Genomic DNA, 17,525 nt, shown 5'->3' with positions numbered 1-17,525 from the left:
GACTTTCAGCACAGTTAAAACCCTGCAACTCCGGATTTGTACTGGAAGATGTCAATGACGCTACAAACAGAAGAGAAGAGGACAATACCACTTTGGTGCTCAATTTTCTGTTGAAATGTAGAAAATCCATTCAAACAGAGCAACAAAACATCAATCAAAACCGGTGAAAAGATGGCATGTCCTGAAATGGATTGCTTTGGGGAGGAGAGGCACAGAATGGAAAGACCAACAGTTTAAGGTCATCCTGCCACTTTGTTGTCTTTCTACAAAAAGTCAGTAAAACCCCAAGTTGTTTTCATGCAAAAGGTTGAGGTAAGGGAAGGTTAATCGCAGGTAAACTGGCACAAGGGAGACCCCAAAAATGTAAATGTATAGCTTTCTTTGGCAATTTTCTTCCCCTCCCAAAGGTGTGGTTCCGCATGCACCACTCATCCTCTTGTACCTTACCCAAGTGATGTTATTCATGTGTGAGCCTCAACAGTAAAATGTCAGATTATTCAATCAAAGCAGGAATAAGAGCCAAAATTGATTCTGATCTCACCCAACATCTACACAGGTGAACGGTGAGATCATTGAGCGCTCTCAGGAGTGGCAAGAGATGTGATGACCAAGTGGAGCAGGGGTGGGGTGTGGTGACCACCTGGAGTGCCCTACCACAGCATCAGCTATAGATCAATTAACTCAACACCAACAAGGGATTTACCCTGTCCCTTTCCTATGTAGTTCCCTGCTATCTGGATCAACTCCAGGTTCTGCTCTGTGGTGTTCTGAAGGAAGAGAAAAAGGAATGGGGAGTGCAACCTTGCCATACTCTTGCAATGGTGATGTTGAAGGAGTCCATGATGCCTGTGCTGGCCTTGACACAGCAGCTGGAGTCACAGTTTAAGCCTTTGAAGATGTTAATATGCTGCTCTGGGATGCCGTGCTGTCTCGTGTTGTACCAGAATGACTGCTGATGGGTACTATCAAAAGCCTTCTTGAAAATCAATGAATTGATAACAAGTGGTTTCTAGGACTCTAGGTTCTGCTGTTTGATGTTCCTGAGCATAAAGATCTGCTCATTGCATGATCAGCCACCCCGGAAACCTGCCTGTTCTTCAAGAAAAGTCTTGTCTACTTCTGCTTTCAATCTGTTCAGGAGCACCATGCTGAAGACCTTGCCGGGTACCAACAGCAGCATTACACCCCTGCAGCTGTTGCAGCCGCTGAGGATCCCATTCTTTGGCAGCTTAATGACCACTCCTCACCTCCAGTCATCCGGGACATCCTCAACAGTCCAGATCTTATTGAGCAGATCAATGAGCTCTGTTGCGACAGTGTTCTGGCCATGTTTCATTAACCCTACTGGTATCTCATCAATCCTCAGATATCCTATTGTTCTTCAGAGATCCAAAGAGCCATCAAGAGCCTGATCGGGCAACTCCCCCCCAGGCTGATGTTCAGCTGTTGGCAGTGGGTGCAGACTTTGGAATCCCGTAGCAACACCACCAGTTGACGGACCTGGATCTCGCAGCCAACATCACCTTGCTCCAATCACGCATGCTCCAAGACATGACTACCAATCTTGAGAGTGGCGGTGCCAAGGTTGGTCCAGGCATTAGCTGTGAGAAAATCACAGTGATGTCTGGTCAGCAACAAGGTCCTCCTATCATCATCATCAAGGACATCGGCCACTTCCCTACCTAGGGAGCAATATCTCCAGGGTGGGTGATGTGGGGATCAATGCCCGCACAAGAGTCAGCAAAACAGCATCAGTCTACCAGCGGATCCACACTGTCTGGGCATCCAACACCATCAACATGACCATGCAGCTGCGACTCTACACATCCAACCGCAATCTATGCCAGTGAGAGGTGGAAGAGAACATCAAAGTTGGGTATATTTCACCAGTTTTGCCTACGCAAGATCCTGGGCATCACATGGAGACACAACATCACCAATGAAGAAGTGGTACAGAGGGCTGGTCAGAATTGCCTGCGGGACATCGTGACAGAGAAACAACAGAGACTGGCAGGACACACATTTCACCTCCCAGACATGCGCCCTCCACAGTGGCAGTAGAATGGACACTACCAAATGGAAAAGGGTGGCAGGGCCAGCCAAAGACAACCCGGTGAGGTACATTTAAGGAAGGCCTTCAAAAGCGGGACACCTGGGCTGCAGTGAAAGAAACTGCGATAGATCATGGCTAGTGGCGGAGTCTTGCTGTCCATTGTTCCTCCAGTCCGTGTTGGACAAAGTCTAAGTCTGGATCAACTCAATGAGCCGTGGGGGAGGGCAGAGGAGGCACTTAACATACACTGTTGTTGACATTTAAAGACTAACCAGTTTTGCTTGCTGATTTACCACAGTCAGCATTCCATTCTGGAGATGAATTTAGCATGTTTGATTAATTTGAACACCTTTGACTGTTAACCTGGTGTAGATACTGCTCACTAACATAAAAGCATATGATTATTGTAATCCCGGCAACATTTGAGACCATCAGCGGGATTTTCTGCACCCGCCCGCTGATCTTCCGGTCCTGCCACAAGTCAGTGGACTTCTGGCTGGGGCACCACCTCGCCCACTGTGGGTCCCGCCTGCGATGGGGCCGGAAAATCCCGGACCTAGACTTGGAAGGCCCCACAAGATGCCATCCAATTCCAGGCTTTTATACATGCATAGATATCTATCTCACAAAATCAGGGGCAACGTTGGGAATCAGGTATACATTCATTGTGAAGTATACTGATACATCAAAGTAGCACCAAACCCAAAGTCTCAGGCCCTCCTGAACCGTCCCCCCCCACTTTGGTTGATGCTGTAGGAAGCCATGACTTGTAGAAACTCCCCAGGATGATAAGTAAGGACACAACAGCAATCCTCAGCTGCCAACACAGTCATGCCACTCCTTGGTTTGCAGTCACATATCTGGAATGCATGGGTCTCCAGTTAGAAACCAGATTCTAAAAGATCCATTAGAAGACTGTGGGGATGGTAAGCTATGACAAATGTTGCAAACAATCTTATGGTCTCCATTTGAACCCTGCTGTTCCAGGACCCAAGCAGGAACAAGAAGGTAATATTTGTTAAATTGCCAAATTCTGTCAGCATGGAATTTGAGAGAAATATTTTCACTTTAAATAACATTAACCAGGTCTCCATTTTGTTTTGTGAATTGTCAACCAGAGTGCCTGTACAAGAAGCAAACACAAATCTGCAATTCATGCAGAAGGGGCTAGGTTAACTGCTTTTGAGTGTACAATGAACAGTGTCCTCTCCATCTGTTCCTATTACAGTGGAGTGGTAAAGGAACACAGCGATCGTTTTTGCTACAGTCTTCCACATTTTAAATGCAAATCAAACGTCTCAACAAAGAATCAATCATTTATAAAAGCACTTATTACCATAAACGCTGTATTTCAGCTTGAAGTAATGATGGATAATTTGTTATGCTCCTGAAGATGCTCGTGAGGACAGGGGATAGAGGTTTTCAAAGAAAGAACCTTTTTGCTCTCAGGGAATAGATAGCCAATAGCTGGCACAATAGGTGAAATGAGCTGAACTTTCTTACCATTCTATTGGTAAGCTAATTGCAGGCTGCACGCCAATGAGCACAAAATGCACCTCCCCATTCACTGGGAGTAAAACTTGGAATTATATGTAGTTTTCATTATGAGGTTTTCTTCCTGTCTTGAGAATTTGCAATTTGCCCAATTCAAAACACTAATCACAGCCATTTCTTGTGTTCTATTCAGAAAGTCTCCCAGGAAAGATTCTTGGACAAAATAAAAAACAGTCCTCTCATTTGTTTTGATCACCTAAAAGGGTCAGAGTGAAATTTCCCAGATTTCCCCCCCCACCCTACCAGGTTTTTAAACCTGGTTTTACACCTCTCTCAGAAAATCACATGGTTTTATCTGAGTCAGAGAAGGTGTGCACAAGTAATTGGCATTATGTGGGACGGGCTGGATGGAGGGTCTTTTCCTGTTGGTCATTGTTTGGATGTTACCTTTGATGAGAATGCTGGCAGACGTCTCCTGGAGGATGCTGTGGAGCTGCAGCGGCTGACAGGCCTTGATGGTTTCCTGCTCCAAGGTACTCCGTCCACCTCTAACCTCAACTCCGGCATCTAATGGAAACACAGCCATATAAATTCCCTGCTGTTCTCCAATCCAAGCCCACATCAAGTGGGCAGTTATTATTACACATCAGGAGCACAACTGAGATACATTCATTTCTGACAGGTATAACATTAACCCCACTGTTTTCCCTGACAGTTCTTTGTCCCCCCTCCAACAAAACACTCCTTGTTAGATCAGTCTGAATTACATACTCAGCAACTACCTACATTTGCAATACCATCTTTAGGGTAGTAAAAAATCACAAGCTGCTCAACAGGATTGATATCAAACAAACTTTGACACCAATCTACTTAAAAAGATATTAAACTTGGTGACCAAATGCTTTGTCAAAGAGATAGGTTTGAAGGAACATCTTAAAAGGAATGGGGGAGGGGGGGTGGGAAGAGAGAGAGAAAAAGAGAATTCTAGAACTTGTAACTTGGTCAGCTGAATGTGCAGTTGCCAATGGTGAAGTGATGAAAATTGGATATTTACAGGATTAGATCAGAATTAGAACAAGACAGATCTCAGGGTTGTGGGGCTGGAGGAGGTTAGAAAGGGAGGGCCATGGTGTTAATCTGCTGAGCAGGGCGCCTGGTAAAAGAAGAAGCAGGAGCCAGTCAGCTTTCAACACAGGTTCACAAACCCAGACTTACTCTTCCCTTCTCCCCCACACAGGTGGAAACTGATTCTTTAAAAAAATATTACTAGTATGTTCATACTCTCCAGTTGCAAATAAAGCATTATAAGCTTTTAATTTAACAGTAAGTAAAGCACTGAAAATGGTGTTTATCTTAAGAACAAGCCAGGTCACTGATTGTTAAGTTGGATGGCAATGGAAGTGCTAGGAGGACTTGAAATGTCCCAGAGACCAAACTTGACCTTTGATCAACAAATTCAACTCATTACCTCTGGTGGGTGATTAACAGGTGGCAGGATCACACAGAACACAACAGTGGGCTCCGACCGACCAATCAAAACGAGCATTCACCTTGTGGGCGGGATAATGGCTGTTGGGCATAGTTTAGGTCTTCTAATTTTTCCCCAATTAGTATCAACTGCTCTTAAATTACAACTGGAGCATACACTCAATTGTTAATGTTGCAACTATTGTGACAATGGCGGATACGAACTCAAGAATTAAAGTTTTAGACCTGAGGGGTCGCAGGACAAGTCAGCGATATAAGCCAGTGAGCACAGTGGGGTGATGTAAACAAGAGTTGGTGCAAGTTAGGATTTGGGCAGCAGAGAATTGGACGGGCTGAGGTTTACACAGGGTAAAAGATGGGAAGGCCAACAAAAGAAAAAATTGGAATAGTCGAATCTGGAGGTAACAAAAGCAGGGATAAGGGTTTCAGCAGCAGGGATGGGATTGGGTGACATTGCAGCAATGGGTGTAGGCTGTTTTGATGAGCGAGAGGATGTGATGCTCAGCTCAGGGTCAAATATAAGTCCAAACCTTCTGGTTTAGCCTCAGCCAGTGGCCAGAGAGAGGGAGAGCGGGTGATAAAGAACAAAGTTCGTGGCAGGGATCAAAAAATTTAATAGCTTTGATCTTGCCTATATTCAATTGGGAACAAGGGCCAAACCTATAGTTACATTCAAAATGAAATGCCAAACAATACACATTTGTTTAAAATTGAAGGTTTCTGTTACCAGTGAGTGTCCTTCACGATATGCTCAGTTTACCTGGAAACTGAACAATAAAGAGTAATTGCCCATTATACAAGGTCTTACAAAAGTAAATTGATCACAAACCTGACCTACAGCTGGGAGAACACCTTACGTTATTGGCTGCTTTGCAGAGCCAGTTTACATCGATACTATTGTACTCCTAATTTTATGGTTTGGAGTTGCTAGGTTTTGGCCTCAGATGTGTGTTGCATAGGGGAATGTGGAATAGCAAGTTTATACTCTAAGGAGTTAATTAGAAGAAAAAATGTCAAAGCAGACAGCTGACGATATAATGCACAGATTAACATTTAATTCTAGACCAGGTCACCCAGACGGGTTGGTTATGAGAGGTTTGATAATAAAACGTTAGCATTTTCTGACAGAATCAATCTACAAAAAAAATAGGACCTGGATTGCAAAAACTGAGATTAACCAACCACAGCAATTCTCCTCATACTTAAATGTGCCGAACTGTTGCATCTTATGACTGGGAACATCAGATCTGTGCAGCTTGTTGCTACTATGATAGAAAAATTTGAACAGGTTTTGTATAAAGCCATTGGATGCACGTTGGGAGTGTTCATTTACTGGAGTGGGGCATCTCAAAACTTGTCCAGTTTATTTTTCCTGCTTCCTTCAGCCGATTTTATTTTTGGCTCTAAAACAAAAGCTAAAAAAAAGGTATCCAAGACGTGGGTGAATAATGGGACAAAACATTATCCCCTTAACTAATAAGATTTACGGTTTGATAAACAAACAGACTAAGGAGGAAGGTAAATTGAAGGGGATTAATTCAATGTCAAACCAGATGCAGAAAGAGAAATAGAGAGGGAAAGGAAGATTGGATTGAGTAATAGAAAACAAAAGACAGTAATGAAAATAAGAAAAAATCTCCATCAACAATTCACTACATGAAGGAATGAGATGCCACACTTTCAATTGCTCACGTTCTGGGCCAGAGTTGTTGATTGGCAGTCTTTAACAATTATCACATTGTTAACAAGATGCTTCTGCTGATCACTAACTTTCTGTGATGAGTATATTGGGCGATTAATGTGCAAACCCAGCAACCTCATGCAACTCACAGGGAGGTTAAGGGCAAGATTACACTTCCACGAAGGTAATGACGGAACGGCAAAAAACTGTCCAGCAACTTGTGGCAATTCACAAGGCTTCGCTTTCTTACCACAAATTGCTGGCTAACTCTCATTAATAATAATGTACACTGTGCACATGCAATTGTTAGTTCAGCAAATTCCAGCATGATGTCAGTGAGGATATACTGCATTGATTTGTTTCTTTGGAGATAAAGCAGAAGCCAGGCAATTTTGTCTTAATTAACGTGGCTCAGTACACAGAGTTCTGCAAAACGTAGCTGGGACCAATTTGTAAACACATTATTTACAGCAATGCAATGGCTTTTTAAAATAGGTGCCTTGCAACATTTTCTGGTCTCCATAAAGTTATAAAGATATAAAATTACTGAAAAAAGGTGCAAAAATCATAGACAAGGTTGATCCCAGAACTAAGAGGTTAGGCCCACCAGGAAAGAATGTTCAGGCTGGGAACCTTTAGAAAAGAGAAGGCTGAGTGATGATCTAATAGAGGCCTTTAATTGATGAAGGGGTTTTGTAAATAAATGTGGAGAAGATGTTCCCATCTGTGGGGGCGGACCAAAACTAGGGGCATAAACATAAGAAAGGGAATTCAGAAGGAACTTCTTTACTCAAAGAATAGTTAGAATTTGGAACTTGCTACCAGATGCAGTTGTTGCAGTGAATAGCAGAGATGCATTCAAGGGCAAGCTGCATAAACACATCTGATTGGCTGAGATGAAGTGTGGAGCATAAACAGGGACACAGACCAGTTTGGCCAAATGGCTCTTTCCTATGCAGTACATTCCCTGTAACGAAAGATTTACATTAAAAATACTGTATAATTTGTCATGAAGAGATATTAATGTCTATAATGTTATGGAAATTATTTTTTAAAATAGAGTTCCAGTGGGGTCTGTGTCTATGTGTGTCTTAATTGGATTAAAGCCAGTTGGTCTGGGTGCTTTGATGTATAGTAGTTTTGAGATGTTAATTAGGTAAAAGGAGGGTAGAAGGTAAAGCGTAAATTTGCATTTGTTAAAAGAAACCATTCAAAACTGCACGTGAAACCTTACACCTCACTAGAAGATGCCAAGCATTGCATTTATTTTTTTTCTTCAGCTTACTAATAAAATTGGTGGGATGAAAGGATATTATTGTTAGAAGAGGTAAAGTTAAAAGCCTAGTGATACAATGGAAAATTATACATATCTTTCTCTTTGAATGTAAAAGGAGATTGTAGGGGAGAGGCATTTTAAGATTCAACAAGTATGAGAAGCTTCCAGCCTGTAAGCCTCAAGCTGCTGTCTGCAAGGACCCAGAGCTGAAAGAAACTCATTTTGAATGTGACTGACCAGGGCGTGCTTTGTCAGGTGTCTCTTTAAATCTATAGATTTACTGTTGCCTTAACAGGGGTGTAACTGGGAGATTTAGTTAGGGGATTTTTGTAGTTATTATAGTAGTAATTTTGTAGTCGTATGTATGTGTTTACAATCTTTGTATTAATAAATGTTTAATTTAGTTTTATAAAAAAACCTCTTGAGACTCTGTGGTCTTATTACTACTGAATTCAATGCCTGCATCTTGAAATATACATATTGCAAAAAAAGGGTTATGACAGTTGTTTCAAGTTTCCCTCAGATTTAAACAACTCAGCCTTTACCATTGGCTGTGTCATAATAAATTACAAGTTGTTCAAACAGCTCATTTCTGAACTCATCTGAATAAAATAAAATGCCCTTCTTTTTGCAAAGCAAGTTCTGTCCTACAGGAGTAATTAGTATCAATTATTTTGCAGTGGTCAGCTAACATTTTTTGGGCGGTATTAGCAATTAATTTAAGTGATAGACGGTGGAGCCTGTGTGGAACCTGAGAGGGTACTAGATATAACACCACGGACTGAATAAAATTGCTGCACTCAAAGCATCTCTAAAATTTGGTCACCCAAAGACAAAAGTTTAATAATCAAATAGCTTGTTTACTTTTGTGAATTTTAGCTGATCCCTGTGAGAAGGCCATTGCCACTTATACTAAATTTCCTTCATCCATTCACAATAATATACATTGTTCGAAGCTCATTATTCAATAATGAAGACCCCATTAGCTGAATGAATTAAAATCACGCCACAAACCTCTTGACAGGACATCATAACACACCAATGAGATGGAGCATGCTTACCATGACACACAACAGTTGGAAGAGAGCAAAGGATAGAAAAATTAAAAATAAAATTCCCATCATTGTGAAAAGGAAAAGCAAAGATTAAATTGGAGAATTTCCAAGTAAACCAAAGACTCACTCGCACAATGTGTCATCATTTGAAACCCGCCAGGTCATAAAGCCCCTCACTGCAGAGTGTCTATTACACTCCAGAAATCATTTCTAGGTCAGCTCACCTCAGTATCTGATGCCACATATGAATAACTGTAGTGCATCGTTTCACGAGAATCATTGCTTTCTTCACTGTCGTAATCATCCGAGGAATAATCCACGCCTTGAGATGTGGACACACCGTCCAGGTATCGGTCCGCCCAGTTTGCCACTTCAGATATTCTCTGTCTGGATTTATTTAAGATTGTACACTCTTCATTACCATTTGAAATACTGTACATGGAATTACATACAATATACAAAACAGAAACAGAACTTCTCACAGTTTAACCAGTCTGTACTCGTTTTTAAATCGACCCGAGTCTCTTCCCATTTCATCTCCCTCATTCTCATCCTTTCAGCGTATCTTTCTATTCCCTTTTCTCTCTCATACTCGTCTACTTTCCATTTAAAAGCAGCTAAGCTATTTGTCGCAACCACTTGTGTGAGTTCCACAGTCTAATCACACTGAGCAAAGAAATTTTTCTTTTCTCACGCCCTCTTGGACTTCTTCATGTCTACCCTATCCAACCAATCCATTAATTTATAGACCTCAATCAGGTCACCTCCAGTCTTCTCTTTTCTAAAGAAAAAGCCCCTGTTGAATCTTTCCCTACAGCTGTAATTTCTCAGTTTTAGTACCATTTTTTTTGTGTTTCTACATCCTTTTCCTATAATGGTGAGCAGAACTGTGCACATTACTGTAAGAGTTTGATACAAGTTGACTGCAACTTCACCATTTTTGAATTCTACATGCCTAGAAATAAACCCAGTGCTTTGCTGGCATTTTTAAATTGTAGTCGAAGAACGTTGATGCATACGGATTTGCATCGGGTTCAGCAATTTCAACATCACATGCAACAGGTTAGAAGAGTCAGTTCTTTAAGCAAGCTGGTCCATCCGAAAATGGTCCTTTCACTCTCAGGGCCAGTTCAGACAGGTGGGTTGAAGCCTCTCTCCAGTGGTTGGAAGTAAATGAACTTGGGTGTTTTCAAATTAGTTTCAATTAGATACAAGGGTACAGGAATACAACTGTTTATAGCCCAGCAATAATGAGCAATCTCATCTATGGTCTTCTGGTTCACAACTATCCAATTAGTCCCCACACGCCACACCCACTTTCTCTACCCGTTAAACTCGTTCATACCCTCAGTCTTTTGTTTATGTCCACTCATTAGTTCCACAAATAAAACGTATGGCTTTGAAAATTTGCAGCATTCTGTTTTTAATATATGGAACTCACTTGGAGAGGAGAGCAGTAGGTTTGGCAGCTGGTTTTGCACCCATGGGTCTGCCCTGTTTTCAGGTCTGGCAAACTACAGTATGTATCCAGTATTCCTTTATTTCCATTCTAGGCTGACCTGATTTTGCGCTGCTTTTCATCATCCTAGCTATTGCAGATTTGTTGGTTTTTGTAATTTCTTTTTGTCAACTTGCTGGGATGACATTTTACATTGTTTAACAGGAACCGACATCTATATTAAAGGAGTTCACTGCTCATTCAGCCTGCCCTTCAGTGACTGTAACATCTGTTATAACGATATTCTGTCTTGCACACTTCGAAGAGACTTGCTTATCATTCAGTTCTGAAGAAGGATAAACTCCAGGGTCATTAACTCATCTTTTCTCTAATGAAGTTGATAGTGCTACTGTGGGTGGTTCCAACCTTTCCAATGTTCTTATTTAGCTAATACTGATGTTTGTTGCCATACCTGTTGTAGCTAGGTATTCCATTTTGTACTTCCGATTTTACTCCTCTCTCTGGAACCAATCCATTTAAGGAATACTGCAATCATAAGAGAAACTTTAGAAAATATTTCTTACTGAAATGCCAATCACTCAGTAATTTCACTTTCTAAAATCTGGACAATAATGCAGTAATTATTCTTTTCTCCCAGTCTTTAGAGATCTTGCACCAATTCCTAGTTGAGAGCGCACGAGAGAGCATACAAGCACACGAATGAGGAAGAGTAGGCCGCTCGGCCCCTCGAGCCTGCTCTGCCATTTAAGATCATGGCTGATCTGATTGTAACCTCAACTCCGCATTCCTGCCTAACTCCCAATAACCTTTCACCCCCTTGCTTATCAAGAATTTACCTACCTCTGAATATTTTTAAGGTAAAGACTCTGCTTCCACCATCTTTTGAGGGAGAGTGTCCCAAAGACTCACGACCCTCAGAGAAAAAAAATTCATCTATATCTTCAATGAGCGACCCTTATTTTTAAACAGTGACCCCTAGTTCTAGATTCTCCCACAAGAGGAAACATCCTTTCCACAACCACCCTCTCAAGACCCCCCAGGATCTTATATGTTTCAATCAAGTTTCACCCTAATTTTAGATTGTCCATGTTTTCTTGCTACCAAAATGCATCACCTCACACGTCTCCGCATTGAACTTCGTCTGCCACCTATCCACCCACTCCACCAACTTGTCTATTTCCTTTTGAAGTTCTACACTCTCCTCCTCACAGTTTACAACACTCCCGCGCTTCGTATCATCCGCAAAGTTTAAAACTGTCCCCTGCACACCAAGATCTAGATTATTAATGAGATCAGGCAAAGCAAGGCTCTCAATACTAACCCCTGGGGATCTCCACTACAAACCTTCCTCCAGCCTGAAAAATATCCACTAACCATTACTCTCTGCTTCCTATTTTTCAGCCAATTTTGTATCCGAGTTGCTACTGTCCTTTTTATTCCATGAGCAATAACTTCTCTCAAGTCCGTTGTGTGGCACTGTATCAAATGCCTTTTGAAAAGGCATGTACACCATGTCCATGTTCATCAGGACTTGTCAGCCCGCAGTTCTAACAATTTGCTAAGTACCACTTCCCTGTCATTTTCTGGAGTTCTTCCCTCCCTTCCATTTGCTGATTTACATCTATTTCTGGGTTGTTACTTGTATTCTCTACCGTGAAGACCTGCTAACAAAATGACTACAGTTGCACAACACTGATTCAAAACAAAATATCATCCAATTTCTCTCTCCCTTTAAGTGTATGTTGCAGCCAAAAATCAGCTTTTATTTTATATTTTTCCTTTGCATCTAATCACATCTTTACCATGCTACATCGCTATGTTATTCACTGTATTCATGACTAATTATTCTAATTCAAAGAGCTTGAACAAAATTCAGATTCTTCAGTGATTTGAATCAACAGCAGTGACCATTACTACCAAGAAACAGAACCACTCGCCAGTCACAAATGCCTTTTTCGAAAGTTACCTTGTTTTTATTCGAGCTGTGATTTCGTTCCAAAGCAGTACGTAATCCATTATTGCTGTCATAAAGAGCCTTATTGGCCTCCCTAAAAATGCAAAGGTTAACAATGGACCATTGAAAACTAGAGTGATTTGCTAATCTATTCAGAAAAAATACTTCAGAACATGGGAAACAATATGCATTTATATCAGTTCTGAATAAAGGGCATCGACCCGAACCGTTAACTCCGTTCCTCTCTCCACAGGTGTTAGCTGACACTGCTGAGTATTTCTAGCATTTTCTATTTTTATTATTTATATAGGAACAAAGGAAACAGGGGTGGAAATGGGCCATTTTGGTCCCTCAAGCCTGCTCCACCATTCAACCAGATTGTGGCTGATCTTCGACCTCAGCAGCATTTTGCTGCACTATCCCCATGTCCCTGGATATCTTTAATATCTATAAATCTATCAATCTCAGTCTTGAACATACTCAATTACTGAGCCTCCACAAACCTCTGGGTAGAGAATTCCAGAGATTCTCCACCTTCCGAGTGAAGAAATTCCTCTTCATCTCGGTCCTAAATGGCCTGCCTCTTATTGTAAGGCTGTGCCCTCCCTGGTTCTAGACCCCTCCACCCTCCGCCTCCCAGCCAGGGGAAACATCCTTCCGACATCTCCCCTATTCAGACCTGTAAGAATTTTGAATGCTTCAAGGAGGTCACCTCTTATTCTACTAAACTCTGGAGAATACAGGCCCAGTCTCTTCAATCTCTCCTCTTGGGAAAACCCCACCATCCCATAGAGCATTTTTTACATAGTAAAAAGTCCTAAGGTGCTTCCTAGGAGGGTTGTCAAATAAAATTTGACACGAGCCACATAAGGAAAACATTGGGAGAGGTGACCACGAGTTCGGACAAAGAGGTCAGTTCTAAGGAGCATCTTAAAAGAGGAGGAGGAGGGGTTTAGGGAAGGAATTCTGGAGCTTAGAGCCTCGAAACCTGAAGGTACGGTCTCCAATGGTGGAGCAATGAAAATTGAAGATGTGTAACATTTTGCCAAGAGAGTCAACTAACCCGTGATCACGTTTAACTTAATATCAGATCAGATTTTACTTTTAGTAGCAAAACAGTGGTAAATTACCTAGAGATTTTTAAAAAATGAAGTAAATTGTATGGCAGGATAAGGGTATTGACTTAATTTTAAATCCTTAAACATAAATAAAGATAACCTACTGAAGCATCTGTATCTGATTCATGGAAACTTCATTCTCTTCATTTAGTTTCTTCATGATTTCCTTCGTCCTATTTGGAAAAAATGGAATTATTCAAACAAAGCTTCTTAAAGGGCTCTTTTGCTCTGAAAAACACACACATGCGTGTCACACAATCCTGGTGAAAATCTCAAGACACATCTAACTCCCAGGCTTTGTGATTACTGCTCTTATCTAGTCACTACAAAATAACTGGCCAAGTGTTCACACTTTTCAGGAGGCAGTTCAGCATGTCCACTGAGTGGCCAATTGTGGAGAATCAGTTTTCAATGCATTTGTTGGCATGACTTCTGCTACTTAAAATACAAATGGCTATTTGTTCTGGTTCTCAAATGATACATACCAATATCCCTTTTCAAAAATCACATTTCACTCCATTTATACAAAACGTTTTTCTAAGGACTTTACCAGTAGGTTACAAAAGATCTGTACAGCCATTGTGCATTTTATAATGCTCTGATTTTGGCACCAAACAGAAGGACACTTTCTCCTTATTATGTAGAATGGGAAGCTAAATACAAGTTAAAGCAATCTACAACAACATGCAGTTATATAGAAAGTTTAATGTAGTAAATTTTCACGAGGTATTTTACAGGGGCATAAATCAGTCAAAAAAATTTAAATCAAAGGAGGCAGCATTAGAACAGGTAATCAATAGCTTGATCAAAGAGACAGGCTTTAAAAGAACATCCTAAAGGAGGACAGAGACATGGCGCGCAGAGGGGTTTTGGAAGGGAAATCCAGAGCTCATGACCTAGGCAGTGAAAGCATGCCTGCCAATGGTGGCATGCTGAATGTGTACTACTTTGTTAGGAGACTCAAAATGAGATATAAAATGGACTTAGCCAGCCAGTGGAGGAGTGAAGGAAGTCAGGAATGCACAAGAGAGATCAGAATTGAAGACATGCAGGTTTTCTGAGTGGGCTGTGGAACGGAGGAGATTACAGAGAAAGGAGGCCATGAAGGCATTTGAACATCAGATTTAGAATTTGAAATTTTTGGTATTGCTGGACCAGGGGCCAATGTAGGCCAGGCACTACATGGCGATGAATCAACAGGACAGCTCAAGTTAGGATACAGGTAACAGAGTTTTGGATAAGCTAGTAGGATGATAAATTGCTAAAATACTACAAAGCAGATAATTCCAACTACAATGACAGCAATTTGAGAGTCAACTCTCCAAGTCAAACACTACAATTGGACAGAGAAGTATTGTAATTCAGATGTCAGTATTTGTTTGGTATAAACCCTTATTTACTTACCGTTCCTGATCAAGCTGATGATCGGCGAGCTCATTTTTGCATTTGTCTAGACCAGCTTCCAGAATGGAAGTCGCTGTCTGGCTCTGAAGCAGGGAACTTCTCAAATGCTCATTCTCCTGCAATAAACAAGCATAACCCAACACTGAAACTTCAAATAACAGTTGTCCTTCAGCAGAAGGTTACAGGTTCAAGTCTCACTCCAGCCACTTGAGCACAGAGGCTAACATTTCGGTGCAGTACGGGAAAAGAGTGCTGTACTGTCGGAGGTGCTGTCTTTCAGATGAGATATTAAACAACGGCCCCATCCACCCTCTTGAGGTGGGCGTATAAGATTGTGATTCACTATTTGAATAAGAGATAAGGAGTGTTCTAGACAATAGACAATATTTACCCCCTTTAATCAACATAACCAAAATAGATGATCTAATCATAATCACATTGTGACATGTGCAAGCATGGCGTGTGCAAGTTTGGCTGCCGCATTCCCTACATTACAATAATGACCATACTTAAAGTACTTCATTGGCTGTAGCGCTGTTGGGGACACTGGAGGTGATGAAAGGCACTATATAAACACCAATCTTTCTTTCACTGTTTAGAAGGGTATTGTAAGAGGAAGATTTTTAAGTGGCCAATGCTTTGCAGTTACTAGAGCAGGAGAGTGCATTTGGTGTAACACAGTGATACATATAGCTGCATCACAATTTTAACAAATCACATTCTGATAATCCACAGGTCTTGGGTGTCGAACTTTAAAATTTATCCACCCAAGGGGTTATAGCTTTTGCTTAAACGGAAAACTTAAATTTCAAACAGGCCAATAAGAATTAGAGGTACACAGAAGGCCATCTGGCCCATTGTGCCTGTGCTGACTATATATTAAAAAAAATATTCAGCTTAATCCCATTTTGCAGCTCTTGGTCTGTAGCCAGTTAAGTACTAACTTGCATATCAAAGTGCTTTCCAAATGAGTTTAGTAGACTGTAGGTGGTAGCATTGTCTCCTCTGTACTGGAAGGGTTAATCAAGCTCTAACACATGCACCAGTTACAAATACTTTTCAGTTACGAATGTTTTTCAGTTACGAATATTTTTTCTCAAGTTGAAAGAACTGGAACGCAGAATTCCGCAAGGTAAACAATTTGAAATGAACCTTTCCTCACGGGTACTAATTGAGTAATAGTTACATGGCACAACTGCAGCTAAATCACAACCAGCACCCTGGGATTTATGGACAGTTTGGGGAGTTTATGGCATAGTGCTAACATCACTGGGCTAGTAATCCAGAGATGAAAGCTAATAACCTGGGGACATGGGTTCCAGTCCCACTGCGGCAGTTGGTGGAATTTAAATTCCATTAATAAATCTGGGATATAAAGCTCCAGACTATCATTGATTGTTGCCAAAACCCATCCGGTTCACTAATGTCCCTTAGGGAAGGAAATCTACCATCCTTGTTTGGTCTGGACTATACGTGACTCCAGACCCTACAGCATTGTGATCGACTCTTAAACGCCCTGAAAAATGGCCTAAGGGCAATTAGGGATGGACAACAAATGCTGGCCTTGCCAATGACACTCGCATCCCATGAAAGAATAAAGACAAAGAAAATTAAGATATTTATCTGAATAATGATAACCAACCTATGATCCAACATGATTAGGCATCATTCACGAACATTGCATGAATTGGGTCACTTGGCTGGGGCACATTTGGTGTAACAAGTATCTCCAGACTTCAATTTAGCCTACACCTCCATGTCTGTTCATCTCCGCTGGGCAGCAGAGCTCTCATACTTTCAAGATCTCAAAAGGTATCGAGTTTTTCCCAACACTATCCATTACATCTCACTCCTAAAGCAACATAAACAAAGGCCTCTTTTTAAAAAATCAACTAAGGATGCTATTTGGGCAGTTAAACCAGTGGGCTTTGATTAACCTAACTCAGGCTTTGAATCTAGTCAGCTCAGGTGTCGGTTATTTCTCTGTGTTGTCTTGAAGCTTCAAAAAGATTGCACTTGAATTATTTATTATGGGTTTTATCAGGGGGCAAAGCTGCCAATTAAATCATCGAATCATACAGAACAGAAGAAGACCATTCAGCCCATCATGCTTGGGCCAGCTTTTAGGAAGAGCTATCCAATTAGATCCACTCTGACTCTTGCCCCACAACCCCGAAAATATTTCAAGTATAAATCCAGTTAACCTTTCGCAAATTACTAATGAATCTGCCTCCCTCAATCTTTCAGGTAGTGCATTCCAGATCATAACTCTGTAAAACCAATTCTTCCATCTCCCACTCTGACAACATCAACCCAAAGGTAGCACAAATCTGGAATAACTCATCCAATAAGCCTTGTGGATAATGAGAAGCGGGATAAGCCAAGTTTATTTTGGTTCTCTGCCAATTACAAGCTCTGTGCATTTGTTCTAATCAAATATTGGTTTTATTTTTCAATGGTGTGAAATAGCTCCTTCAGGGACTGCAACAATAGACGCGGCTCAAAACACAATTATGCATTCTTCCGCTTTTTATCACTCAAGC

General features: G+C 41.2%; 1 protein-coding gene across 3 annotated transcripts in view; it reads right to left on the bottom strand.

Annotated features, from left to right (window-relative positions):
* Nucleotides 1–17,525, bottom strand: part of zgc:162879 (ras and EF-hand domain-containing protein) — a 199,460-nt gene that overhangs the window by 15,464 nt on the left and 166,471 nt on the right. For all 3 annotated transcript variants that reach the window (XM_041175008.1, XM_041175009.1, XM_041175010.1), the window contains exons 6-11: nt 14,983–15,098; nt 13,683–13,751; nt 12,473–12,554; nt 10,958–11,031; nt 9,272–9,434; nt 3,995–4,114 (exon numbers count right to left, since the gene is read on the bottom strand). In XM_041175008.1, coding sequence (XP_041030942.1) covers nt 3,995–4,114; nt 9,272–9,434; nt 10,958–11,031; nt 12,473–12,554; nt 13,683–13,751; nt 14,983–15,098 — 624 coding nt within the window. The remainder of the gene's footprint in view (nt 1–3,994; nt 4,115–9,271; nt 9,435–10,957; nt 11,032–12,472; nt 12,555–13,682; nt 13,752–14,982; nt 15,099–17,525) is intronic.

Source organism: Carcharodon carcharias, chromosome 26, assembly GCF_017639515.1.
Source record: "Carcharodon carcharias isolate sCarCar2 chromosome 26, sCarCar2.pri, whole genome shotgun sequence".
NCBI classification, from domain to species: domain Eukaryota; kingdom Metazoa; phylum Chordata; class Chondrichthyes; order Lamniformes; family Lamnidae; genus Carcharodon; species Carcharodon carcharias.
This window is presented reverse-complemented; position numbering and strand designations above follow the sequence as displayed.